General features: G+C 39.8%; 1 protein-coding gene across 2 annotated transcripts; it reads left to right on the plus strand.

The window, feature by feature from the left end:
- On the plus strand, positions 1 to 26,740 carry exoc3l4 (exocyst complex component 3-like 4). Of its 2 annotated transcripts, XM_080415192.1 has the most exons (14): positions 1 to 77; positions 4,645 to 4,945; positions 6,036 to 6,164; positions 8,198 to 8,416; positions 9,417 to 10,053; positions 10,785 to 10,902; positions 11,435 to 11,590; positions 11,801 to 11,901; positions 12,696 to 12,797; positions 15,272 to 15,395; positions 15,902 to 16,024; positions 17,672 to 17,824; positions 19,930 to 20,051; positions 25,852 to 26,740. In XM_080415192.1, the coding sequence occupies exons 2-14, from the start codon at positions 4,669 to 4,671 to the stop codon at positions 26,066 to 26,068; spliced, it is 2,478 nt and encodes an 825-aa protein (XP_080271318.1). In that variant the 5' UTR covers positions 1 to 77; positions 4,645 to 4,668; the 3' UTR covers positions 26,069 to 26,740. The 2 variants fall into 2 exon arrangements, with proteins under 2 accessions (XP_080271318.1, XP_080271319.1); XM_080415193.1 differs by lacking the exon at positions 1 to 77 and having other exon boundaries at positions 4,550 to 4,945.
- Positions 26,741 to 26,843: the final 103 nt, after the last annotated feature.

Genomic DNA, 26,843 nt, shown 5'->3' on the forward strand with positions numbered 1-26,843 from the left:
CAGGTAAAGGCAGGTGACGCTGGGCGGACGAAGGGGACAAGGACAACGAGCTGTTTCTACTGCCAGCCGAGCTACAGGTAACATTCTCATCATTTGTCCTAATTTATGACAATGGGACCATTGTTTTTATTTGCATCAAGTAAATACCATAACATTACGTTACTGTTGTCAGTGGTGTAAAAAGTACTCACATGTTTTACTTTAGTAAATATTATGAAGAAAGTTGTCATGTCTAAAATGTATTAAAACAATCTTTTGAAAATAGCAGATACAAGCACTTAGTGGAGTAAAAGTACAATATTTGCCTCTGATATGTAGTGGAGTACAAGTACTGAAAAGTACTGAAAAGTGTAAATACTCCAGTAAAGTAAAAAAAAATACCTCAAAATTGTACTTAAGTACTTGTACTTGAGTAAATGTACTTGAGTTACTTTACACCACTGGTTACAGTCCACCGTTGTGGGGAATGTGGGCGGAGTTGTAGACAGGTGAGACATAACTAATACCCGTTTACTGTATTCATCTCTATGTACAGTACAGCAGGCTAATGCATTTAACACCAGGCTATCTACTCTGATCAGCAACTTAATAGTTAACTGTGTCAAAGATAAGATGATGTTTTGGTGGAATTTTAGAAGCCATACTCTTCATGGCCGCAGGTGGCCTACAAATAGGATAATATGATGAATTAAACATTATAAAATGTTAATAGCATTCACACGTGGTATTCAGTGGTGGCAAAAGTACTCACATGTTTTACTTAAGTAAAAGTATCAATACTGCATGTAGAAATACTCAGTTACAGGTAAAAGTCAGGTCAAAATTTAACTTGAGTAAAGTACAAAAGTATTGGTATCAAAATGTACTTAAAGAACCAAAAGTTGTACAAATGTTTAAAAATCTTTTGAAAATAGCAGATCTATATAAAGGTCACAATAGGAGTCATGTGAGGCATTGTGAGCTTGTAGATCGGCTATTTTCAAATGGTCGAAATGTATGTTATAATGTATGTATTGTAATAATAATCAAAATCTAGTAACTATAATGTTCAAAGAATTGTAGTGGAGTAAAAGTAGCCTACAATATTTGTCTTAGATGTAATGGAGTTGAAGTAAAAGTATTGAAATGGGACATACAAGTAAAGTATAAATACCTCAAAATTGTACTCAAGTACAGTACTTGAGTAAATGTACTTAGTTACTTAGTTTACACCACTGGTGGTAGGCTAGCCTAGATCAGAGAGGAAAACCCCCAAACTTGATGGTGGCATCAGTTTGTAGTTTGAATGACCGGAATGTATGATAGAATGTACATACATACTATATATAATTTCTATATAGCATTCGGAGATTGTGGAATAGTTGTCTGGCTACGCGAGACTACTCCAGCTGTAACTCATATACGTTTGATTACGACACGTTTACTTTGAATACATGTGTGCATGCATCGGCATGTTATTGGTGACGTTCTGTGAACTTCTGTCGATCTGTCTGATAGCTTCATTATTTCGTTTCAAATATTAAAATGTTTTCACACAGTGTAGGCCTACTGTGGGGAAAACATCGGTACGAACCGAAAGTAGCTTATCATTATGCCTATACAGTAACAGGTGGAACCTGCACCCACACCTGTTATACCGGACTGGATGAGACTGTAGCATAATATGTTGCATTTTGTATAATGTGACGCACGTATATGGTCACATTTTCTTATATTATTTTTTTAAATATATTTTTATACCTTGAAATAAACAGTAGAAACGTCTATTCCAGCTCTCGCCACAAGATGGCTTTCCCTCATAGTGAGACAGGGGATTTTATGAATGCTAGAGAACTGGGCAGTTTGACGGGGGCCCAGGATGGAACTGGTACTACCAGTTCTATCCTGGGCCCACTGTAGACTCAAGATCACATTATTTTAATGTCTGTCTGTCTGTCTGTCTGTCTGTCTGTCTATTATATGTTATGTATTCTTGACACAGCATCTTAGGAACCATTATGGAGGGCAAAGTGCAACTGCTATAAATGTAAAACAGAATGAATGATTAGAAATGTCTATTTGATCTAGTCAAACTGTAGACTAGATCACATTATTTTTCCAACTCTGTCTGTCTGTCTGCCTGCCTGCCTGCCTGCCTGCCTGTCTATTATGTATTGTTATGTATTCTTGACACAGCATTAGGAACCATTATGGAGGGCAACGTGCAACTGCTGTAAATGTAAAACAGAATGAATGATTAGAAATGGGTTTTAAAATGGGGACCCCCTCCCCCCCAAAGGGGGGGGGGGGTCACAGTCAAGTTCACAGTTCTACTGATATGCAGTAACTGTGTCAAAGATAAGATGATGTTTTGGTGGAATTTTAGAAGCCATACTCTTCATGGCCGCAGGTGGCCTACAAATAGGATAATATGATGAATTAAACATTATAAAATGTTAATAGCATTCACACGTGGTATTCAGTGGTGGCAAAAGTACTCACATGTTTTACTTAAGTAAAAGTATCAATACTGCATGTAGAAATACTCAGTTACAGGTAAAAGTCAGGTCAAAATTTAACTTGAGTAAAGTACAAAAGTATTGGTATCAAAATGTACTTAAAGAACCAAAAGTTGTACAAATGTTTAAAAATCTTTTGAAAATAGCAGATCTATATAAAGGTCACAATAGGAGTCATGTGAGGCATTGTGAGCTTGTAGATCGGCTATTTTCAAATGGTCGAAATGTATGTTATAATGTATGTATTGTAATAATAATCAAAATCTAGTAACTATAATGTTCAAAGAATTGTAGTGGAGTAAAAGTAGCCTACAATATTTGTCTTAGATGTAATGGAGTTGAAGTAAAAGTATTGAAATGGGACATACAAGTAAAGTATAAATACCTCAAAATTGTACTCAAGTACAGTACTTGAGTAAATGTACTTAGTTACTTAGTTTACACCACTGGTGGTAGGCTAGCCTAGATCAGAGAGGAAAACCCCCAAACTTGATGGTGGCATCAGTTTGTAGTTTGAATGACCGGAATGTATGATAGAATGTACATACATACTATATATAATTTCTATATAGCATTCGGAGATTGTGGAATAGTTGTCTGGCTACGCGAGACTACTCCAGCTGTAACTCATATACGTTTGATTACGACACGTTTACTTTGAATACATGTGTGCATGCATCGGCATGTTATTGGTGACGTTCTGTGAACTTCTGTCGATCTGTCTGATAGCTTCATTATTTCGTTTCAAATATTAAAATGTTTTCACACAGTGTAGGCCTACTGTGGGGAAAACATCGGTACGAACCGAAAGTAGCTTATCATTATGCCTATACAGTAACAGGTGGAACCTGCACCCACACCTGTTATACCGGACTGGATGAGACTGTAGCATAATATGTTGCATTTTGTATAATGTGACGCACGTATATGGTCACATTTTCTTATATTATTTTTTTAAATATATTTTTATACCTTGAAATAAACAGTAGAAACGTCTATTCCAGCTCTCGCCACAAGATGGCTTTCCCTCATAGTGAGACAGGGGATTTTATGAATGCTAGAGAACTGGGCAGTTTGACGGGGGCCCAGGATGGAACTGGTACTACCAGTTCTATCCTGGGCCCACTGTAGACTCAAGATCACATTATTTTAATGTCTGTCTGTCTGTCTGTCTGTCTGTCTATTATATGTTATGTATTCTTGACACAGCATCTTAGGAACCATTATGGAGGGCAAAGTGCAACTGCTATAAATGTAAAACAGAATGAATGATTAGAAATGTCTATTTGATCTAGTCAAACTGTAGACTAGATCACATTATTTTTCCAACTCTGTCTGTCTGTCTGCCTGCCTGCCTGCCTGCCTGCCTGTCTATTATGTATTGTTATGTATTCTTGACACAGCATTAGGAACCATTATGGAGGGCAACGTGCAACTGCTGTAAATGTAAAACAGAATGAATGATTAGAAATGGGTTTTAAAATGGGGACCCCCTCCCCCCCAAAGGGGGGGGGGGGTCACAGTCAAGTTCACAGTTCTACTGATATGCAGGTTTGTGAACTATTGTCTTCAGACTGACGGAAAGTGAGAGAAGATATCATATTAACCTGAGTCTATCTCATTATTACCCTGTTTATTCAGGTTGATTTTAAGATAAACATGTGCAACTAATATTAATATATTAATCTCTTTACTGAGCCTTACCCCTGTGCCCTGTGGGAGTTTAAAACATGTGTAGCTTCTCATGATTTTCACTGGAAAGATTGATGGCAAATCAAACCCAGTAACCTAACCCATAGTAGCCTAAATGACTGACAACAGTGCAGTACAGTGCCAGCTCCCAGAGGTCTTAGCTTTTATACTTTTATTACAGGGCAAAATTGTCTTGGGAGCTTTGGCCTTTTCACTTTTCACTCTGAATACATTATCTGTGTTTAGTGTGACACACCCAGCGAGTCACACTCTTTACCCCAAAGCCACGCTGTTGTCAGTAAACAACATGTGTTCTCTGGCCAGCCTGTTCCAAGAGGGACGACAAGCTTAAACCCTAAACACAATGTGTCTCTCTCCACACATTCTCACCTTGGCAAAACACACTGCTGCTTTCCTCTGGGAGACCTGACTTATCAATGTTCTTTCCTCACAGCCTGCAATAATTTAATTCAGTGAAATGGCAGGAATGGAGGCAGCCGCTGACACAGACGACACCAACAATGGCCATTGTATCGCCGAGGAGGATAGACTGTCCGTCACATCACCTGTGGAAGGGAAACAGCCAGACAGAGCCGTGAAGCAGGGGAAGTTTAAGTCGTTTCGGGCGAGCATCAGGGAAAAGACAAGCCCCTTTTCATCTAATAGCAAAGGGTCAAAGGTCAGGCCCAGTGTGGATATGGCAGCACCCAACAATGACTCCAACACGGCAACACTACATTTACCTCCGTCACCCAGTGAGTACAGATTCAACTTACAAAATCATGTTCAGTTTTTTTGGTGTGGAAGACTAAATAGGCTTCACAAAAAACTACAGAATACATAAAATATACGAAAGTAGACATTCACAAATGTATGTTTTAATGTGCAAATAAACAGACTCACTCACGTTGTCCTCACTTATCAACAATTTCATACTGAGTAAACAATTTCATAAAATCACACAAACTAACTACGTAAAAATATGCTGAAAATTGTGAATCCCCCTAGTTAATAATGTACGTGTTTGACATGGTGCAAAGTAAAATCTGCTCTGAAGTCAGATTCTGATGGCAGGTTGTGACCTCCACAAGGTCATGGGAACAGGAAGCCACAGTGGGATTTGAGAGGCGCTGTCACTGTTTACATGCAGGCAGCCAGCAACTGGATTATCCAACCCACCTGGCTTAAAAGGGCTAATGTTACACAAGTTGGAGGTTTATATTATAAATCTGGACATACTGTATACTTTAGTGCTGCAACTATTGATTATCTTCTTAGCGATTATTCTATCGATTACTTTTTTGATTATTTGATTTAATCAAGAAGCATGTTTTTGAAAATATATATCGTAGATTTATCAACAAATCGATTAACCACTTAGGACCGCACGTTCGTTGACGGGTGCGCCGCATAGACAGCCACGGTGTGAAGACATGACATAATGTTGTGCTCGTCCATGGTATGCGTGCTGCATGGATGGCCAGAGCACGGAGAAGTGAGATTCAGGTTGTCTAATATGGGTGCACCACATGCATATCATGAGGCTTAGAGCCGTAGACCACCAGGGCTCTTAGGGGTAGGGATGGAGATTCCAGGGGAGGGTTGGGGACCCTGGTACTTTTGGCTTTGGACTCCAGAGTGGAAGTTCTTGGATTTTATGAAGGCATATCTTGTAGTTTTTTTCCCTTTGTATCTTGGGTGGAATTACAGAACTTTGCATCCATAAACACATTTTGAATTTCCATTTCACTACCATATACATTTACAGCTTTCTCTTTCACATCTCTCTTTCTCTGTTTCTCTCACTCTCTGTTTCTCTGCTGCATCTCTCTTTGTCTAACTCAGGTTTGAGTGCTGGGTCTCCTATGGTCTCTCCCCTGAAGAACATGGGTGGGTTGTTCCATAAGAAAGAGGAGAATGGATCAGAAGCCTCCCCTCCAGCCAATAAGAAACTACCATCACATTCTAGAACAGGTATAATAACTGACCAATTAGACTACACTGTGTCTTGAATTTATGAACAGAGTCCTGTCGCAGCCTACTCAGAGAGGGTTATGTTGGAAAACACCTCATGCCTTAGTTTCATATAGTAGCTCTCTCATATGAAATGAAATGTTTTTTTCAGTAATTAGTAGTCAGTGTTGGGCAAGTTACTTTATTTTAGTAATATATTACTATTACTTATTACCTTCCTTTTAAAGTGATACATTTTGTTACATATTACTGTCTGAGCAACAGTAATATATTAATACTACATATTACTTTTTAGTTACTTAAAAAAAGAAAAAAGCTAAAATTGAACAATTAAATAATCTAGATTTTGTATTATTATTATTAGCCCACAAATTATTTTTGGGACACAGAGATGGCAGATGAGCAGGCATTTAAATTGTAAGATAGGATTATGAATTACATTAATGAATCAATTTATTTACTTAAATTAATCAATTCATAAATAGACATATACCTTCTATAATGTAGCCTATAATGACATGACAAGACACAAGCCTCTTTCTTTTTTTAAATTTAAGTCCACAGAACAAGGACTGCATGAGCAGCATAGAATGCAAATGAAAGTGCTGTAAACAGTTTAAGGTGCTTTCTTTACTCCAATAAAGTATTAAACATACCTAAAAATTGTACTTAAGTACAGTACTTGAGTAAATGTACTTAGTTACTTTCCAGTTTCCACCACAGCCCGCATGGCTCTTTTGCATGCACGTCAATAAATTAACGTGCATGCAAATGAGCCATGCGGTTCTATGAGAACTATACAAGCACTATAGCCATCACGGTTGTCTGTTAACGACCGTCATGGATGAACTTCAACCTGGTGTTTGCACTTGCTCACTTTTTGCTCCATACATCTACATAAACGTTCACATTTCAAATATAAAGTGCTGACCCCATGGCCACGGATGTTACAATTATGTTCGGGCCCTCAAAAGTTCCCGTATCTTCCGTATTGTTCAATAAAAAGCATTTTAATCCGATTGGTGGCCATTTTCTCATAGAGTTATAATGTATCAGAGTGCAATACACCTCCCAACAGATAGGGTCACGTAGTTGAAAGCATATGGAGAAAATACGGGGGAAATGGCCACCAATCGGATTAAAATGCTTTTTATTTAACAATTCAGAATATTTGGGTACTTCTGAGGGAACGTACATAATTGTAACATCCGTGGCCATGAGGTCAGCACTTTATATTCCACCTTCACTTTGGTGGGTAACACACAAAGTAACGTAGTAACGTAGTGTCATTTTAATAATATATTACAGCTTCTCCTCGTAGTAATGCGTTATATTACCCGTTACCGCAATTCGATAATATATTACGTAACGGCGTTACGTTACTAACGCACGTTAACCAACACTGTTAGTAGTGCTTAAGAGTACCTTTAAAGGCAATTCAAATGCTTTACACAAATGAGAACATGAGAACATTTCACCTAAAACATTTCTGTTCTTAAATCTGCGCAGTTACAATTCTTTGCCGATGCAATGGTACAGATGATCACTATGGTTAGAAAAGATAGCAAAATGTGGTCCAGGTTGAATTTAGCCAGAAATGTTGTGTATAGCCATACTGCACACATTCTAGCCACTGCAAAACAGTAAACACACATTTCTACCTCGCTGCCAAAGGTTTTGGGTGATGTCCACTTACGACACCTACTGCACATGTATGACAGATAAGGTAGATGGAGCACATTGGGGAAAATATACAAAATAACAGAATTTAATCCTGCTTAATATACCCAATACAGATAAATTTAAATATGCCTTGACCGGCTCCATGGCTGGTTCATGAGCACATTGGTTGTTTTGTTTGCAAGACGGACTACATGTTGATGCTTCCACTGAACTGTCATTCTTTTTAAACCCCCTTTTAAACAGGTTCACAAGTTAAAAGTTACAAGCATGTGCATAAACACATTCTCATTATGTTGATGTTTTCCTCTGCAACACAAAATGTACTTGAATCCAATGCTGTTAATGTTTAGATGACTCCCTGATGAAGAAAGGTGCTGCTTCAATTAGACGCAGCCTGCGATTCGGCAGTAAGAAGGATAAGGAGAAGAACGTCAACAAGTCTGACAACCAGGAGCAGCTCCTCATGGTGTCTGAGGTCACAGCGGAGGAGGCGAAGGAAGATGTATCAGTGTGGGAGGAGATTGGAGAGTCATACACGCTTCCAGAGATACCTCCCACACCACTGTCAGGTGAAACAGAGACAGATTGTAGGAAAGATCACATCATGTGAAAGGGTTTACATTTGTCCTTTGATTTCCCTACCTAACCCAACACAAGCATTGTTAGGGCTCCTCATGTAAGATATACAGAAAGTTCAAAATCAGAATGACAAGGAATTTCAACCTTCCTTTGTACCATATCCTAATACCTCATGTACCAGTCTCCGTCTATAATTGCTCATCCACGTTCCTCTGTTTTCACAACAGAGATAATCAGTTATAGACATCTCATTCCTAACGTAAATACATGTACCAGTCAGTCTTGCAGTCTGGCTTCAGTCTTAAGTCTAAAGCCTCCATTGATCAAATCGGTTAGAAGATGTTTTATTGTAAAGCAATATTTAGAGGGGTGGCAGAACCTCCGGAGATAGAGCGGCCCACTTCTCCCAGCATCACTTTTAAGTCCCCTTTAGCAACACACTGAACCTAATATAATATTAATTTAGCCCCACTCCTTTCTGTTATTTTTGTCAGTGTACTTTATACATATGTTTTCCACATATGTGAATTTTGTGCTCAATTCACTCATCCTAACTATTTGGAGCAGTGACCGCTATTTACAATGTCCAGCACTATTAATACAAGACATGATATTAACAATCTCATTATAATACTGTCAGACTTTGTTTACCGGTTTGGTCATTTATCTGCAGTGACAGCAAGCACTATAAATAAAGTTTTTGGTTACATTTTCTAGTTTTGCCATCAAAAGGAAATGAGAAACTCTGGGCAATGAGAATGGTATTACTTTTTTAAAATAGTTTGTCAAACCTTGTGGAGAAACTCATTATGTTTTCTCTCCACTTCTCTCCTCTTTGCTCTTTCTCTTTTCCTTCTCTCTTCTCCTTACTACCTCTCCTCTTATTCGATCGGCTCCTTGCTGCTCCTGTTTGTTTTCCTTCTCTCTGATACTCTTTGCTCCTATTTATCTCTGTTCCTCTTTGGTCTCCTTCTCGTTTCTCCTCTCCAGTGATGCAGATCAACCATCTGATAGACATGGAGGTTCTGGAGGAGGCTTATCTGAACCTCCTCTCCATGCGGCAGGAGTTCCAGGAGGAGCAAGGGAGTTGTGGCGGCGAGGAGGCTGTCTCCTCCGTGGAGCTTGCCAAGAAGGAGAAGGACCTCAGCCTCCTGTACGGAGCCCTGAAGGACAAAATCAAGACCATCGTGCGTGACTCCAACACCCTTCGCTCCAGGAACAAGGAGCTGTTGGTGCATGTGGCCCGTGTCATTCAGGAGGAGGAGAAGAGGGAGGGGGACCCTGGCGGTCTGGCTGGGCCCGACGGCTACTGGAGGGAGGCGTGGAGGGAGGCAGTGAGTGAAGGTGTGCAGGCCAAGCTGGGGAGCGTTCCCTTGGACAAGAGGGAGCAGAACGTCTCCTGGCTGGCCATCCACCTGGGACTTCTGGGTCAAGCCATCCTGGAGGACCTGGAGTATGTGAAGAAGGACCTCCGGTGGTCATATCCACGCAGCTTCAATGTCTTCAGCACCTACGTGAGGTGCTACCACAGAGATGTTGGACAGCACCTGAAGAAGCTCCAACAGCAGGTAACAGACTTGAAGGACTATTACGCTCTGCTGGATTGGATCATCAACCGCTACCAGAGGTCAGTGTCCTTTACACACATGCAGAGAACACCTTGGGAATGGAAGAGTTTTCTAAGTAGCCCACTGCGTGTTATACTTTCAGGAAGTAAAGTATTTGTGCACCAGCTTGTTTTGGGATCCCTGTCCGGTGACAGGGTCCGATGGCCCATTGCTAGTAGTTCTCGGTCTTGGCTAGTGTAAATTTAAGGCTGTTTTTAAAATTAGAAGCAAACTATTTAAATGTTTACCACTGAAGGCAAATAACAAAAATTCATCACTGTGAGGAAAGAAGACCATCATTTCTCTGTATGTGTTTATTCAGTTCAATGCTATATACAGTATTTGCACAGTGGTAGTTTGATCTAAGGCAGAACACCTGCCAAAAAAAGTCAGCATTTCCCTTTCACTTCCATCTGCACATGAAACCATGAAAATGTGCCACTTCATGTTCATTTAAAGGGTGAGTTGGTATGTTTCTTAAACATGAAATGGCTGAGAAAGTAGAAAGGCGAAGATAGTTCTTAAAAAATCCCTGCTTTGTCGAAGCGGAACCATTTTGTTTGCATACATCTTGCATATATGCAACCACACCAGTGTAACATGGATTGTTGTGAAATGTATCTGAGAGGCAAGGCAGGGCTGAACCATTTTGTTTACATACGTGACTGTATATCTCACATGCCTCCAAACCAGTGTGCCACCAAACAATGGATTGTTGTTATCTGAGAGGTGTAGAACTTTTCTCTGGCAGTGAGAGGATTATGGGTAGCCCGTCCCTGCAGGCAGAGATGGAATCGGAGAGTACTGGCCTCTCCCTGGAGGAGGGTTTCCTGGATCAGCTCAAAGACAGATACTGTTGCAGACTCCAGGTGAGCCGTAGTACAATACAAGCACATACATGTTAATTCATCTTTATGTTTAGCAGTTTTTTTATTTAGTCGTAAACATACAAATTTGTATCAATTTCTTTTTGTCATAAACATACAAAGTATGTATACAGTATAGTACTGTATACATTTATATGTTGAAACAATGATCTTGTTGTTATTTCACAAATACTTTGGAAAAATAATAATAATAGAGAAAAAGAGGGAAAGAGAGACAGTCTGACTACATTAGTAAAGGAAAGGAAAAGAAAAGAAAGAGGAGGAAGAGAGGGAAGGGAATGTTAATTCATCTTTAACCACTTGAACTCCAGCATGCCTATTCTGGGGGGAACATTTGCCAAAAATAGCCATCTATAGGCTCATAATGCTACCTAACACATTGTCAGTGGAGCCTGGCATCAGTCAGGCTCTACTGACAAATAGCATAATACAGTATGTTTTGTTACTAAGGCTGCAGATGTTTCTGAGAGTTTTTGATCTCCATACCGTCTCCTTCCTCCCATGCGTCTGTTAGGAGGACATGAAATCAGCACTGGGCAGAATGATAGAATTGGAAAATGAGGATTTTTGGAAGGACAGGACACCACTGCGTACTAATGACACTAGTGACAAACCACCGGATAACGAGGACAACTTTCTATGCTCTCAGTTCCCCATGGATATCTGGACGGTACGCTACTATTGATTCTGTTGTCAGATGTTTATGTATGTATGAATACAGCCACATGGCATCAATCTATCTCTTAGCCAAACAGAATGTCACAGTGTAATGTGGTTATATAGCCACCTGGGGGCAACAAATATGCTTAAATCCATTACCAAGTTTTAGTCCTACACAGGTTCTGACATTAACACCATAACCAACACATTCTTTCTACAGACTGTGAAGGGCAATTTGACAAACTCCAGAAAAATTGATGAACAGCTGGAAATGAAAGTAGGCCTATCCTGCTTCGAAGAGTTGAAACACTTTCCAAAGAGGTATGTACCACAAAAGTAGGCTTTCAATGTTTATAGTTTACAGGTAGGAGTATTGTAAAGGTATGTGCCGTAGCACAGAGGGCCTCCATAGACACTATGCCCAGGCAGGGCCATCCTCACACTTTCATCAGGCTTTGAAATAACAAAAGAAAGCGGGCGGCCTTAGATGGGTGGATAGAAAGGCTGGGAATCGGAAGGCTGTCGGTTTGGATCTCTGCTCACCCAGTCTACGTGTCGAAGTGTACCTGAGCAAGATTCTTGACCCCTAACAGCTCCCCCATGTGCGCTCATCTGAGCCATTTGAGCAGCCATCTGCTGGGTGAAGCAATAAAATTAATTCCCCTCCCCAGGGATCTGTGAATACTCTGTCCGTAAATTCACGGCAAAGAGACAAACAGAATAGTGCTAGTGCTTCTTTTCTTTTTTCAGTCAAGAGACAAATCAGGTGACAGTAAAAGACGATGGTTAAAGGGCAGAAAACAGGATATTTCCATTTCCAAAAGCCATAAACCACATGATAGTGTGCTTTTGTTTTGGGCAATGAGAAAGTTTACCTCCTTTAGTTGATGAGTAATACTGTTTTCACTTTATATTGTACTGAAGAGCTGTGTCCATTTGAGACAGATTGTCATCTTTAAATAATTGGCATGAATACATGACATTTTATGAACAATGTTTGGCCTTTTCTTTGTAGGACAAGCTAAAATAAAGAAATATTTAAGGGCAACCCGAGTGAATGAGTAAATGAATGAACATGTCATTCAGGGTATTTTGATTCATTATTCAATGTATAGGTTTGAAACGGAGTTCAGACGCTGCTGCAGCTGTGATGATGTCCCCACTCCTCTCTGGACTGAATACCAGATAGCATACATCAACAGCTTTATCACTTTAAAGTAAGTGTCTCAACAAGAGCCAGACCGATATATCGGCCAGGTTTATTGTTTGACTTCTTTTTTTACGAGATCATTATCTGCAATATTATGTAGCCGATGTGTCACGATTTTTAGCATTTTTGAATAGGGCTTGGAGGTGGTTTAATAAAATAAATGTGTATTTTATATTTACTTGTTTACTTGTTCTTTGGACAATTATAGTTATTATAAATGTTGTGTATATATTATATATCCTTTTTTTTTTGCTTATAGATTTGCTTATAGACTAAAGTTTTTCAAATTGATTTATTGTTTTACAAACTATCCATCAAAAACATTGGTATTTGGTAGGCAAGGATTCACCAAAGTCAGTATCTGCATTGGAATCGGAAATAATTATATAGAAACAAAGGAATAACCAGCAATGGTTGTTCCTACAGATCAACAAGTTCAACACAAATACACACTTTATTTTTGACTGGGTTGTGTCTGAACCGCACAGAGCTGTGGCTATTTCGGGATCCAAACAAGTCAGTCCCTTGAGAGGCAAACCCCCCGGCAAGCACCGAAGTGGGTCACGTGCTTTAAGGGAAACCGGCCTGTGTATGTGAAATGTTTCTGCTGAGTATGACTCAGAGAAAGGGAATGCAAGTACGCAACATTAAAACCTCCCATATGGGCTCTTTTAGTCTAGAATAATAAACAGATGTCATGTGCACACTTGCAGGGAACCACCACTTTGTTTACCACATGTCATTATTAATAGTATTAGAAAGTATTATGTTAAATAGAATAGAATATTATCCACTTTTGTACATTTGCCTTTAGATTAATTGTGACTAAAGTAAAATAAAGATAGATACAATACAATATATACATCATCTTAAGAAGTCTCACAAGACACTTTGACTGTGACAACAGCCAGGGTGCAGTCACACCGAACTTTGATTCTGCCTATGCGGGCGGATTCTGTCAAACGCTCCGTTCCCATTGAAAAGCATTGGCAGATTCTGCCCGCATAGGCAGAATTAAAGTTCGGTGTTCATATTCAAAAATAATGAAACACATTCCTGGTGGGGAACTGGTAAATAATTTAGTTATCATTTGATTTATTCTTCTGGCAGCACATAACTCCACCATGCTGGGTTGCTTAGCTGGGCTATGTGGGTTGCAGTTGCCAAGATACAAGGAAGCTGGGGGGGCCCTCATCATGCACTTCTAATTTGGGGTTTATTGGATGGATGTTGTGTTCATGTTATGTAATTTTTTGTAAGAAATAAGGCCCTCCCCCAATTTTGGCAATTACAGGCAAACAGTATTATAGAATATGAAACCCTGTTTGATGCTCAATGTCCAGGGTCCCCACGGTCATGAAATTCCTGGAAATATTTTGAAATTGAAAAAAAAAAAATCCAGTACTGGAAAAGTTTGGGAATTGATCAAAGGTCCTGGAATTTATCAAGGGTCCTGGAAAAATATTTGGCTATGCATTGTTTTTGGCTATTGATTTTGTTAATACAAAACATTTTCATAAACATGTATAACATTACACGAAATATGTAACATAAGTAGTTTTTCGCCGAACGGGCTGTGTGACGGGCATATATTATTTAAATAAAATAAGTCATACGGATGCCATAATGAGTCTTCCAGTGAGCTATGCCCTAATTTTGCACAATTTTTTTAATGAAATTGTACTATTCTATATTCTATGCTTTATTTTTGCTACACTGCCTATCTTTGGGCATTCTACATAGGAGTAAGAGACACATTATTGCGCTGAATGATTGTTATATAGGCCTGGAAATTGGGCTAAATATTCTGGAAAAGTTTTGGAAAAGTTTTGGAAATTCATTGCTAAAAATGTGTGGGGACCCTGAATGTCACATGACTCACAAGTCATTTGTACCTAAATTATTACTTGGAAGGCATAATGTCTACCGATTTGTATGAGTGTTGGAAAAGATCTTGCGTCAGGATCCAAGGACTCCAGGGGGAAACGTTTTTGATTGTACAAGTCACGACCTATGGTTCGAGAGTTATACGCCAAAATGTAAAGTGACCTGGTATAGCGTCACCTTGAGGCCAATGAGAACGTTTTGAGTTGGAGTGTCTTCCTTGGCCTACTGGGAGAGTGCATGCAAAGTTTGTTTGTGTTTGCCCAAAGTGTGTTGCCCATGTCCTACAGCCCCACAGCATGGGCACTGAAAAGTGGCAACTAGGAATGTATTTTCAAATAGACATTATGTTAAATGTTCATCATTCAATATCTATAAAATACAAAGGATTCATTCTGTAAAAGTATCCTTAATCATTCAGTGATCACTTTGTCAACAATGGACCTCAGCTAACCCACTATACTTAAAAAAGCATCTTGTTTTTGTGTGCCAATCATTTTGTTAGAGAAGGTGTCTCCAGATCTTCTAGTAAACTGAAAATATCAACATACCCTCAATCACCTCAGACCTTCCATTTCCCTGGTTCTCTTTCCCCAGAGAGTACATGGAGAACTACAGGGACAGCTGTCCAGATCAAGCAGACGATTTTAACAAAGAGGTTGACTGGCTCATAGGGAGCCTGGGCCAAGGTCTGGAGGACCAGTACAAGAATGATGTCAAGGTAGGTTGAAGAAAGGTTTACTGCATATTTGTTGAATAATTTTCTCAGCCTCTTTTTACTACAATAGAGTTACATTAACAATGAGGATTTTACTGTGGCTATGAAAAAATAAAAAATATTAATTTAAAAATAGAAATGACTGTTAGGGTGTTATGCCTACTTATACAGTATAGTAAAACATCTACGGTATATTGTGGGGAGATGGGGTACGGTGGTCTATGAGGATTCTTCGAAATAGTGGTCCAGAGCTCCAGAAAGATGCTGTATACTCTGAACCTGAAACTTGATTCTGTAGTGGCAAATGTCTGGAAACTGGCATCATGACAATCTAAGAGCAATAACTATGCTTTGCAGTTTGCATTCCTTGAATGTCGTTGGTATGTTGGAATGTTCTTAAACAATTTCAGCCGCCACAGAAAAAAAATCAAAGATCAACTTTAAGAAGTTAGAGGATGCTTGCAGGGTAAATACCACAGACCCTGTGTGTTGGTCAATGTGTTTTTCAGATCTACCAGAGGAGGTTGATGACCAGGAAGTGGCTCACCGATGATGATGACTTCCAACAGCTTTATAAGCGAACAGAGATGCTTTCCCAGAACTGTGCTCTCATGAGACCTCCTTACGTACAGGTGAAGAATACTGTGAAAATAATATTGTTAATGGGCCAAACATTGATATGTCAATGTTACATTATGTGTAACAACCAAGTGCTTCCATATTTCATCTTGTCTTTATTTACTGAAATTAGACACATGAATAACACAGGTTAAAAGAAAAGCAAGTGATTTGGGAGAATTGTTTCCCTTTAAAATGTTGAAAGATGCAATGAAATTAAGAATGTTTTTTTTCTCAAATTTCATATTTTTCATTATCATATCATGCAGTTAATTATAGTGCCCAGCTCTTGGAGGGAAGGCTTGGCAGGATTCAATCCATGCCAATACTGTATACTACATGTGCTTCCAGAGAAGGATCCTTACGCAGTGTCTGAACATGGAGCAGGAAATTACTTTTATGGTCCACTTGACATAATGGCTGGTGAATTCCCAAGCGTACCAGCCAACTTTCACTAATTAAACTTGATACAATGGCTGGTGAATTCCCCAGCTTACCAGCCAACTTTCACTAATTTGTCATTAAGATTGGTTGAGAAAGCCAGTGATAGTTCTGTAAGTGATTGCCTGTCACTAGTGGTTTTCTGTCCTACCAAGTCTTAACTATTCCCTGATTAGACAGTGGTAGGATGGAAAACCAGCCCAAAGACCTGGATTGGGAACTCTGGTGTTGTGCACAAGGCCTGCTGAGCTTGGATTGAACCATGCCTAGCCAGAGCCTCATTCTCGGTTTTTACTGATGTGTTAGCAAAGAAATACAACAGAAAAACCGTGAGCTGTTGACTTCCTCTTTGTCTTCACCAAATGATATTTGTCTGTGGTATAAATTGTGTTGATATTGCATGGATTAAAGTTCTCAGTCTTGGATTCCATAGAAGTCAGCATGTCTTCTATGGAAACATGTGACGTGCCGAAAATAGGCTACAAGCTTACAACGCGTCGCAGTTTGTAGATAGCCTACATATTGTGCAAATTGTTTACGAAACACAGTGTTAGTGTGTGGGGGAGTCCTTTCACGCTGTTCCACAAATCGCAGCCCTGGCCCTAACAATCATTTTCAATCATGAGATTTTATTTTCCTTTAATCCATGAGATTGTGCTGATTTGCATTGCATTAAATCAAAATAATTTTGATCACCTACCAATTACTAGTCAAAGACTTGGCACTTGTGATTGATGGTAGTTATCTCCACCAGGCCAACAGGCCAGTAGACGGGGCGAAATTATGTTTTCGCCGCGTCTTGGTAGGTCAGCGAAGACGCTCCTTTTCCCGTTCCCCTCTGAGGTGAGGAGGAATTCTGTGAAAGAGTGATGAATATTGGATACAGAAACGCGGTAATGTATATACCTGCTGTACATCGGTATTTCTCAATGGAAATCCTTATTTACTTCCTGATAACGATCTGAAAGAAATGAAATTCCCAGGGGTCTACTTGAGCTCTTGAACTGTTGTTGCTGTGAATGGAAAACATGTTAATGAGGTCCCTCCTAAGATGTGGCAACAGGCCTAAATTAATAGCCGGATACTGAGTAGTAGAGGTGAGATATGGACGGTCAGTCATGTGGTAGAGGAATAACAAATTCTCATTTTCTTTTTATATCCTGTTATTGTGTCACATGATGATTTACCCTGAAATCTTCTTTGTTTTTCTGGTAACATAGACGCTGGTGAACACAATACATCTGTATGTGGTGAAAGAATACGTGTCACAACTGATGAAAAATAACTACACATGCAAGAACAGGAAGCACGAGAGAGCGGCAGCCAAGATTCGTTCTCAGTGGGCAAAGCTCAGGGAGCTGTTTGAGGACATGGTAATAACCACTTCACTTTCTATTATATTGTTGCTGTTGAGCTGAAACCTTGTATGTCCACAACTGTAACTTTTCAGGAAATCGAAAAAAAAGAACATACAATCCAATGAAGTTATTATTTAGTCACAAGCTCTTGTTAATACTTTTCATCCGGTCAATATTTATAAAACCCACAGACAGACTTAACCACTTTAACCCTATTTTGGGTATGTAATTACTCGTTGTAGGCGGAAATAAAAAGCGAAACGATCTACAACGCATTGCGATGTATTTTTGCGCCACACTATGACGAAGTGTTAAATAGGCCGTTATTGTATTAAATAAAATTTAAATAAAAAGATGAATTATGGAGATACAAGGTTTCTGCCCGACAGCGCTGATATGTTTCACTCTATGTCTGGTTTGTAGAAAATGTGTGTCAGGTAAAATTCCACTTAGGCCCACAAGGCCTAAGGGCGCGGCCCCACCAAAATATGGTTGGCCGCTGTTAAACTCAGGTTGTGCGCGGCCACAGTTTTTTGCAGCCAGTGCATTCTAAATAAACGGAGTGACCCACCTGTCACTCACTCTCAGGAGCCTCCCATGTAACAGCTACAACCAGTTGCTCTATCGCAAGCACCATGTCGCTTCCTGAGTCTTGGGACGGTCCGCCTTCCACTCACCCGTTTGGACAGAGAGGGAAAGCAGCATAGAGTGCATAAACGCAAGATGTGCGCGACAAGCGGAAAGACGCGCAAGACCATGAATCCACGCATTTGCATTGTGAAGCATTGGCAGATTCCGTCCCATAGGTCAAATAAAAGTGCAGTGTGACCGTGCCCTAAGTGGTTAATGCATGTTTCATAATAATCTAAATGCATGTTTCATAATAATAATCTAAATCTACAAAGTAACTTGTAACTAATGTTTTCAAATAATTGTATTGGATTAAAAATTACAATATTTGCCTCCAAGATGTAGTGGAGTAGAGGTATAAATTCACTAGTAAGAGACCTCACCTCTACTTAAATTTAACAGTATTGAAACAAAATTAGATTAATGTGGAATGGGATGAGGAACCCAAGGTTAGGGCGAGACTCAGGGTGGGGGCATAGTCTCAGGAGCTGACGGCTATCGTTGCTCTACTCGGGGAGCGGTCGGTCGTCTCTGCTCCGTCACTGCCCCCCTGGATTCCTAGAGAATAGAAATAGAGACGGAAGGAAGAAGAGCGAGAATCGAGGAGGAAGGAGGAGGTTGGGGTGGAGGGGAACGACAAATTGAAAGCAATGAATAACAGAAATAGCCGATCTACAAGCGCAATACTCACGACCCATGTTTGGTCTGTTGTGAAGCAGAACAAACAAGCTAGATGAGAGATCGCAGGTGTATTTATACTGTGGTTATTGCAACAAGCATTGGCTGTGGTGAGTGGAGGCAGGTGTAGTGGATAAGGGTGATTGTGAATGGGGAGTGGCTAATGAGTGAAGGCAAGTGTGGTAGATAGGGAAGTGATTGAGAACGGGGAGTGGCCGTGATAAGCAGAGGGTGGTCTCTACTCTTGAACCTACGTTGTTAAACACAACTACATGTATTGAAAAATGGACGTACTCAAGTAAAGTAAAAGTAACTCAAAATTGTACTTGAGTAAATGTACTTAGTTATTTTCTACTACTGGCTACAAGAGAGGTCTTTTATTTACCACCCACCTTAGGACATTTTGCAGTGTCAAGTCAATCAATATACAAATAGATCAACTGCAAACCACAGTACCAATCTTAGATTGTGCTTTAATTTCACATTACATGTTAAATATTGGCACTGTCGGGTGAAAACCTTGTTTGTACAAATAGCATTGATTAAGGTTTCCCCCCCACAGTGACAAAACTATGCTATTAAAGCCTGTATTATAATACACAATCAAAACATTGCCACACAACACAATTACATGCAGTTAAAAAGTCCCAGTTAAAACTATTTTGTTGTAAATGTAAACCCCAGCATCCGTATTCTGGGGAAAACTTTAACAGATAGATATTTTTTTAATATTGACAGAAAAGTTACTAGTATAGAGCCCTGAGGGACTATCAACCAAATGGGGTTTAAGTGGTTAAACGTCCTCTTTGCAGAATTCCACCCATGAATGGCTGCACACAGTGGGAGACGACCTGAGTGACATCATCGGACAGAAGAACAAGAGTGACATAAAGAACAACCTTCAGCCTCTAGTGGACCACTATCCTGATATCAGGTAAACACTGTGCTTTTCATATCGTTGCTGTCAGGCAGAAACCTCATCCTATTTAAAGATTTTCCATAAATTAACACCTATCCTACTACAGCATCACACAAAAGCATCAAAAGTAGCTGATCCGCAAGCTCGAAAAGCTTGTCGATCTGTTACTTAACTCTTCCACTGCCAATAAGATAAAGAAAATATTGCGAACTTTACCAGATTTTTTATTTATTTTTTTCAAAGAAAAATAAAAGTGCTTAGGAAGCGAGATACAGCCTTTTTCAGTTATAGGTTAAACAAAGAGTGGATGGAGCTGCAAATCTTCAGATAATGATATCTTGGGTTCTGAACACAAGTTTAGGACATATGAGGTTTCCACCTGACTAGCCTGGGCAGCATTATCTTTTCGCGTCTATGATCCGGTCGGGAGCGGAAGTAAAAAAAAAAAAGTGGCCGGATGGGCAGAACCGGAAAGACGTCTCACCTCAAAATAGGTCCGTCCTAATAAAATCCTTGATGCGGCATAGTTTAGCTTATTTTTTAAATGTAAATGTGCGTGCACTATCAGGAGACTATTTAGCGTCTGTATTATCCCACGGGGAAATTCTATTCCATTTAAATAGGGATTGGGGAACCAAAACAAAGCGGCACCGCAAAACCGGATGGGCAGAATCCGGAAAGAGGATTATTTTTTCTTTCTTTTTTTTCAGTAGGCGTGGCCTAGACCGGATCACATGGGTCTTTAGTAACGCAGACCAGGCTTTCCTCCAAGGTGGAAAGACTGGTGACGCGAGGTTACCACCTGACAAAAACGATATCGTCATTGTCGGGTGGAAACCCGTCCAAAAATATTTAATCTTTTTATGTTTTTTTCATAAATTAATGCCCTATTTTATACTTTATCGTATGACAGTGTCATGTAAATGTAGCGGAAAATAGCTGATCTACAAGCTCACAAACACCTTGATGTGATGCATTGTGAGCTTGTACCGGTAGATCTTCTATTTTTGACATTCTTTTGATATTTCTGAAAATTGCCGCTTATAAAAACATGCCCAAAATAGGGCATGTAGTTCAATCTGTCTGTGCGTTTTGTAAATGCAGTATTTAACCAATGAAAAGTGAAGAGCTTGTAACTAAATAATAACTACACTGGATCCATTGGAACATTTATTTTTTCCCCCTGAAAAGTAATGGTTTTGGACACATACTGTACAAGGTTTCTACCTGACAGTGACGATATGTTTTCAAACTGAAGAGTGTTTGCCATGTACAATATCTAAATTGACAGAGCATGCCAGGAATAATGCAGATGTCCTGTAATGTTTTGGCAATAACATTTCTCATTCTCTTCTGGGGGTCCCTGGCACAAAACATTTCAGATGGGGGTCCGTGGCCAAATACATGGGGGTGACACGAAAAAGTTTGAGAATCAATGCTTACCAAGCTAGACTTAACACTGTCATTTCCCTTTGAAAAACCACCCTGATAAGATGGGCTGATAACGTGGGAATCGGCTGGAAAAACAGGATACTGTAAGAGATGGGGATGATGGAATATCTGAAATCAAGCTGCCAGCATATCTAGGTCATCTTAGGTGAACATACATTCTTAAATGATTGAATCCTGCCCTAGACCTGTGCTCCATGTTTTCCCCTCTCTTCCCTTTTTGTAATGACTATTTTCAGTACACAGTAGGTAAGAGAATAATTTGTATTATCTATTATTCATGTGCAATGTATACGCACACACATGCACGCACAGTCACACACACACACAGTTATTGTATTTTTTTTTTACCTTAAATGATAGATGAGATTGTTTGAGTTCCTGTCTTTCTCTTAGAATCCAAGGTAAGTAATAGCACCTACACAAAGGAAATTATTTACATCGGCATGAAAGGGCATTAAAACGTAATTTAAAAGCATAATAGATGGAATCAAATGGAGAAACAAAAATATGTGGTTTGACTTTTCCATTAAAAAAAATTGTTTTAAATACCAGTGCAAACTGGGGATGGATATGATCAATGTCTTAATGTCAAATATGTCCACGTTACTTTAATACCAAAATAAATATTAACAGTTTTTTCCCCTAAAAATGTCAGCTTGTAGATCAGCTGTTTTCACTGTTCGAGATTTTTACTAGCCAACGCTAAAATCTAAAATGATACAGATGCTTACCTGGTTTTAATGGGTTAAGGGGCTGAATTATGCCATTTTAACTCTGTTATAACAAACATATGGTAAGATTTGTCTAATAATAAAACACATGGGTCTCTGGGTTTCTCTACTGTAGCATAGAGAAATGTATACAAAGTCTCCATGGCTCTATTGCATTTATCAAACTGCATGAGAGCAGCCCATCTCGATGGTCAGACTAGCATGAAAGTGAGAATGCATTTTCTGAAGTGCAATATCTTTGACAGAAGTGAAAGTTTTTTATTACACAATGTTACGAAATGGGACTCCCCTCTTCCAAGAATCACCAGCATCAGTATATTTCACAGAGAGAGACAGTTAAGCCGGAAGCATAGAGAGGAAAGCCCACAGGAACTGGGTAAAACCAGCCTCTTAACCTACCAGTCAGCCAAGCACGTATATGCAGCTAATGGCACACAGACGAGAGAGACAGAGCCCTACCCCCCTACCTTCATGACTCTGTTTAGGCACGTTAAAGACATCCTATGACACAGTTTACTTTATCCTGCTACGGTTTCTCACACACACACACACACACACACACACACACACACACACACACACACAGCAGAGCAGTCCCCACAAAATAATTTACGATTCTGTGCCTATCGGTACATAACTCAAACGGCGCTGAGTAGGCACAGGCGAGCGTCCCACCGTTCAGGACGGCAACTCGTCGCCTTAGCTCCCTCGGTGGTCCTTCACGGGGTGACAGTTCGCCTGTGACTGCGCGCCTCCGAAATGGTTTTGTCACAAAGGGAGCGCCGTACATATGCACGCAATTCGGGAGTTCCGAGGCGGCTATCCACGGAATGAAGTGCACTCGTTCCGTGCAATGTTACGGTAATCTCTGGAGATCGGGTTCACACACACACACACACCAGTGTTGATTTTGTCGATTAAAACTGACGAAAAATGTCCGTCGACTACCTTTACTACACAAAAACTGAATAAAAACTAAGCTATGGTGACTAAAACTAAGACTAAATATATTGACAATTTCATCAACAAATAAAAACTAGACTAGAAAGAGGATTCTTTTTTCTTTCTTTTTTTTCAGTAGGCGTGGCCTAGACCGGATCACATAGGCGACTGCCAACATGTTTCGACCTCGATAGGTCTTCATCAGGGCGAAAGTATAGTTTTCAAATGCACCTTTCACATTTGGCAAAAAAACTTCAGTCCTGTGACCTCAGTCCAGTGGATTTCAGTTTTCCAGACATCCTACCATCCTATCCTAGTGTAAAATCCTACTATTCTACTATATGATGCTATAATCCAACTTTCTACTATAAAATGAAGAAAGCTGTGTCTCCTTATCAATTTTCCTCCTCAGTGGATTGATCAATTGATCTAAAATTGCACATGGACATTGACCATTGGCATAATAGTGTGGAAGCAGATTACAAAACATGTTAATTAATATATAATATTAATATATTTGAACGTATAATATAATAATGACATGCATAGTGTTGTATTTTGTCTTATCCTATAAAAACAAAATGTAAACGTTAAATTAAACATTGTGCTATGGCTGATCAGAATCAGAGTCAATCTTTATTGTCACATTACAAGTATACGGTGGGTGAAATTCTTAATTGTGCAGGTTCATCAATGCAGTTAAAAATAGGGAAGAGAATAGAGAGGGAGACACATACAGTGCAAATGTAACTCAAGTGCTCAATATGTAACTAAGGTTTGTAATAAATAAGAGAATGCATCCTATTTAACAAATTTGCGTATTAAATTAAGTGTCATGAGTGCATGTGAAGAGCGTTTAATTTAAAACACATTCAGTCCAGCCTGTGCAACAGGCTTAGCTCTTATTCAGCAGCAATTGCTGCTGATATAAAATGATATGCCAACATGCTTACGCATTTTGCATCATTCAGTCTACACCTTTTGTGCGCTATATCTTCCAAAATGAAACCGACATCCTTTGAAAGACATGTCTGGAACGTAAAACCAAGTCCCTCCTGCCGGACTGTTGTCCATCGCACCTTAATGGGGAGAGAGTCCAGTCACCGATGTGGCCAGACAGAATGATCAATGGAATGATCACACATAGTTATCTCTTGGGTTGGATTGGAATGTAGGGGTCAGATGTCACATCTGGACCATGTCAGAGGCAGTGTGCTCCTTTGTAAAGCCCAGTCCAGACCAATGATTAGCAACATGACAAGTTGCAACTTGCATCCACTTGCAACAGAATCCTAAAACTCGTTTGCAATTCGACAGTCCACACCTAGACAACTAGCTGCGACCGATTATCATTTCCACAGATAAACAACAGACAGGGCCATCATCTGTCAACTGGACAGTGACAGATGGTGATAGACACATCAAGGCGAGGTGCAGAGATAGTTTACCCTTTCCATAGCAAGTCAACCTATTATATTATAATATTGTGTAGATCTACTCTTGTATAAAATGTGCTCTCCTTTACTTTCTCCCATTTGCTTGCTCTGTTTCTCTCTCCCTCTCGGCAGGTGCGTGTGCGGTAAAAAAAGAAAGAAAAAACACAGACTCACGCTAGAATTTTACAGTGTAGATTAGGACCCAGAGCAAAAAAAAAAAGTAATATATAAAAATGGGGGTCTGTGGACTAATGCATATCAAACTGGGGGTCCTTCAAATGAAAAAGATTCAGAGTCAATTAACTAAACTATACTGAATCTACACTGTAAAATCATTCTTAATCCATCGTAACTCTGAAAGTGTACAAATGGAATCAAATGCACAAGCAAGGGTTCATTTGGTTCCATTCGTTCACACTTCAATGTTACAGACCTGTAAGGGTCGATTTGGACACCTGGTGGTCCCCAGACCCGACATTGAGAACCAGTGATTTAGATACAGCATGTTGTTTACTTTACTGCAGTTGACACAAGGTACAGGTTTGGCTACTGTATATGGCTCATGTACATTTGCTGGCTCAGAAACACAGGATATAAATAGTAGAGGCTTGGATGGTGACGGATTAGGTTTACATGAGTTCAAACTGCCAACTAGGCCATCTTAGATGGTTGAACATATAAACATTTTAAAACAATTAAATAAATAGATACATTGTCCTGTGTATCAGCAAATCTCTTCCCCCTCCTCATAGTCTTGCATGGCCAGACTGTTGCCTCGCACAATTTTCAAATGCTTCCGGTCATACAGTCTGGAGCACGGAAGCTCTGTTGATGATCAAGGGATAAAGTGGATGTGAAGCGTCCTCCCCACTATATAGATCGCTGCTTAGCAGAAATGGAAATTAAAAAATCAAAATCTGAAGATATTTTAAAATATATTTTCGTGAACGGAAATGACAAACACATGACAGCTTCCTGCCTCAGATTTCGGGAGGTGTAGTTCCAGACTCTATATAGCATTTGAAGATTGAGGAATAGTTGTCTGGCTACGTGAGACTACATCCTCCTAAGCTAAAGCTATGCTTTACTTCTGCTGCTTTTTAAGGGCCAAAAGCCATATTGGCCTTGTGAGGGAATAGAAGCTACGAAATGGACCCGGAAGGGTCATTTGTCCACTCTCAGAGTGAGATGAACACTGAGGATTGTACTGTGTAGGCTACCACTATTAATATGCTCTTTCCTTCCTATGCCCAGTAAGAAGCACCTGGCTGCCGTGCTGTACTTCAGGGGTCTGGTGAGGGGTCGGGAGCGCCAGCTGATACTCCAGAAGCTCACAGAGTTGAAGAAGAACATGGGAAACAATCCTGATAGGAGCAGGGCTCTGTTCAGCGACATGCAAGTCACAGCCAACAGGGACTGCCTGGCAGATATAGCCTGCCTCAGCTTCTTTCTGCCTGACAATGACAACTAGTTGGACTGGTGCCCTCGAGCTAGGCATTGATTGGCATCTTTTTCAAGATGGAACAGAGCAAGAGAAGAGACTCAATGACTCGGTGTCTCTGCAGGGACCAACAAACAAAGCATTGTCTGAAGTGGGATGATGGCACTGTGTTGTCTGTGGCCTCCCTCACACAGTTAAAACAACCGTTTTATGGCTGCCTTATGCCTTACGTGAAGCATAATGCCGTTTCAATTCATTCCCTATGGAAGTCACGTGTTTTGATAAAGCTGACTTACCTCGCCGCTCTCTGGGTTTACCCCTCCCTCCCCTAAGGCAAGTCATCTTTATCAAAACATGTGACTTCCATAGGGAATGAATTGAAACGGCCTTATGCTTCACGTACTGTAAGGCATAAGGCAGCCATAAAACGAGTGTTGTTTTAACTGTGTGAGGGAGGCCTGTGAGAAAATGGGTGTTTGTTTTAGCCTTTGAAGGTTTTATGAGATAATTATGCACAGAATGATTGCTTGGCCAGATCATATCCAGATAAATATATACTGTATGTAATGTTAATATTTTAGTTTTAGTTTCTTAACTGATGACCTTGAATATTTGACAATGGCCTGTACAATAGTTTTTTAACAGGTGACCAGCAAATTTTGAAGTTGCAGAAGAACAATTAAACTTCTTCATACAAATCAAGCAGGCTTGTTTAGATTCTGTCCTAAACCATTCCAAAAGTTAATTCAGAGGATATTTCCTTGATCAATGTTCTTGATCTGCTCTTGGTGCCTCGCTGCCTTCC

This window comes from Gymnoscopelus braueri (assembly GCF_963280865.1).
Source record: "Gymnoscopelus braueri genome assembly, chromosome: 19".
In the NCBI taxonomy this organism is placed as follows: domain Eukaryota; kingdom Metazoa; phylum Chordata; class Actinopteri; order Myctophiformes; family Myctophidae; genus Gymnoscopelus; species Gymnoscopelus braueri.

Coding starts and splice junctions, on each gene's coding strand:
- exoc3l4 (XM_080415192.1), top strand. CDS start 4,669: ATGGCAGGAATGGAGGCAGCCGCTGACACAGACGACACCAACAATGGC. Junction 10,903..11,434: donor GATACTGTTGCAGACTCCAG/GTGAGCCGTAGT, acceptor TGCGTCTGTTAG/GAGGACATGAAATCAGCACT. Junction 16,025..17,671: donor TGAGACCTCCTTACGTACAG/GTGAAGAATACT, acceptor CTGGTAACATAG/ACGCTGGTGAACACAATACA.